The 1,736-nt window shown below is 31.2% G+C and overlaps 1 protein-coding gene across 1 annotated transcript; it reads left to right on the forward strand.

The window, feature by feature from the left end:
- The first annotated feature begins 558 nt into the window (after positions 1-558).
- Positions 559-1,099, forward strand: LOC114733750 (probable 2-oxoglutarate-dependent dioxygenase At5g05600). Its single transcript, XM_028921246.1, has 2 exons — positions 559-688; positions 782-1,099. Exons 1-2 carry the CDS (start codon positions 585-587, stop codon positions 1,041-1,043), a joined length of 366 nt encoding a protein of 121 aa, XP_028777079.1. The 5' UTR covers positions 559-584; the 3' UTR covers positions 1,044-1,099.
- Positions 1,100-1,736: the final 637 nt, after the last annotated feature.

Raw genomic sequence — 1,736 nt, forward strand, 5'->3', positions numbered from 1 at the left:
AACATGCAATTAGGATTAAGTATATGCAACTTAGGTTATTTGGTCTTTTTACCCCTCAAACTTATTGTCACCTAAGGTCAGGTCCCATTATGTAATTTATTTTTTAAATGGGTATTTATTCCTAATTTTTCTTTTTGTTTTCGCCTCACCTTTTTGTTTTAACTGTTGATAGATAAGAGGATGATATTCTTCATATATTGCACAATTTTTTGCCAACATATATTACACAAAATTTTAAGTAAGCTACATCATTGCAAATAAAATTTGATTTAATTTAGTATATGAGTCATATACTAATTTCGATAAAAAAAAAAAGAGTCATATGCTAATAAAAAATTGAATTTGACTTCTCCTTGTAATGCGAAGATATATAATTTATACATAATTTATATAGTACCTGCTAAATTTAATATAAAAGCGAGATAATTAATTTGCGTATATTAAAAAATTAATTAAATTTAATTATTTGTATTATAATATTTTTATTAATCATATCTATTGGAATTATCTTATCATGCAACCTATCCTTCGCCTCACTTGGCTCTCGAAGCTGGATCCCGGTGCCCTCACAATTCTTGCTCAAGATGAAGTTGAAGGACTCGAAGTCAGACGTAAATCAGATCAAGAATGGATCAGAGTCAAACCCGCCCCACAAGCTTTTATCACCAACATTGGTGAAGTCGTTCAGGTACGTGCCACTTCAAGATCTTCATTAAGTTCATAAGATGTTCATGTGAAATTGGCAAGTTTGATTAGTTTGTGATGTGATTTTTGTGTGTAGGTTTGGAGCAATGATGAGTACGTATGAGAGTGTGGAGCAGAGGGTGATAGTGAACTGTAAGAAGGAAAGGTTTTCGATTTCCTTCTTCTTCAACCCTGCGCATTACACCATTGTTGAGCCTTTGAAGGAGCTGATTCATGAACAAAACCCTTCAAAATACAGGCCCTATAATTTTGGCAAGTATCTTGTGAAGAGAAAAGAGAGCAATTCCCAGAAACAGAACGTGGAAAACCTTCTGATTTCTCATTTCAGGCTGCTTTAAATATGTATATATCATTACCCTTTGGCTTCTGTATGGACCGAGCGGTAATGTGAGACAATGAGTGCATTTTCTTTTCCCTTTTCTTCTCTTCTTTTTTCTAAAAGCTGCTTAATGTCTGTGTAGGTTATGTAAGCTGAATAAAAACGTCTGAGATAATATATTTTGTGATGTTTCATGGCATAAATTTAAATTCAGTATGTGTGGATCAGCGTTTCTGGGCTTAAAACGTATTTAAATTTGATCCAATCTTACTTACAATAGTTTAAGTCCCTTGTTTGGATAAGCTCTTAGCTTATTTAGCTTATAAGTCAAAAGCCGATGAAAAACAGGAGCAAGGAGAGATGCTATATAACTTATGGATTTGTGTGTCTGCTTTGGTAGAAAGTCTTGTGAACATTTATTACAAATTTAATACCAAATTTGACCCCTGGCTCTTCTCCCTCATTCGTTGCTTTTGTGCATTTTAAAATTTTTAATAACGCAATTTTCTAAAAAATTATCATATTATAAATAAATTTTTTATTTTTTAGTAACAGTTTTTTTAATTTTTTTTAACCATATCTAAGTGTAATATACACACGCATACATCAACATATGTATTACTCCATCCTATTCATATTATAAGAAATATTTTAGTAGAAGTTTTTTATAAGGTTTACAATGCTTTTTGATAATTTTAATGAGCATTAAATT

Source organism: Neltuma alba, unplaced genomic scaffold, assembly GCF_004799145.2.
Source record: "Neltuma alba isolate B1F8T4 unplaced genomic scaffold, ASM479914v2 tig00013031_pilon, whole genome shotgun sequence".
Lineage (NCBI taxonomy): Eukaryota > Viridiplantae > Streptophyta > Magnoliopsida > Fabales > Fabaceae > Neltuma > Neltuma alba.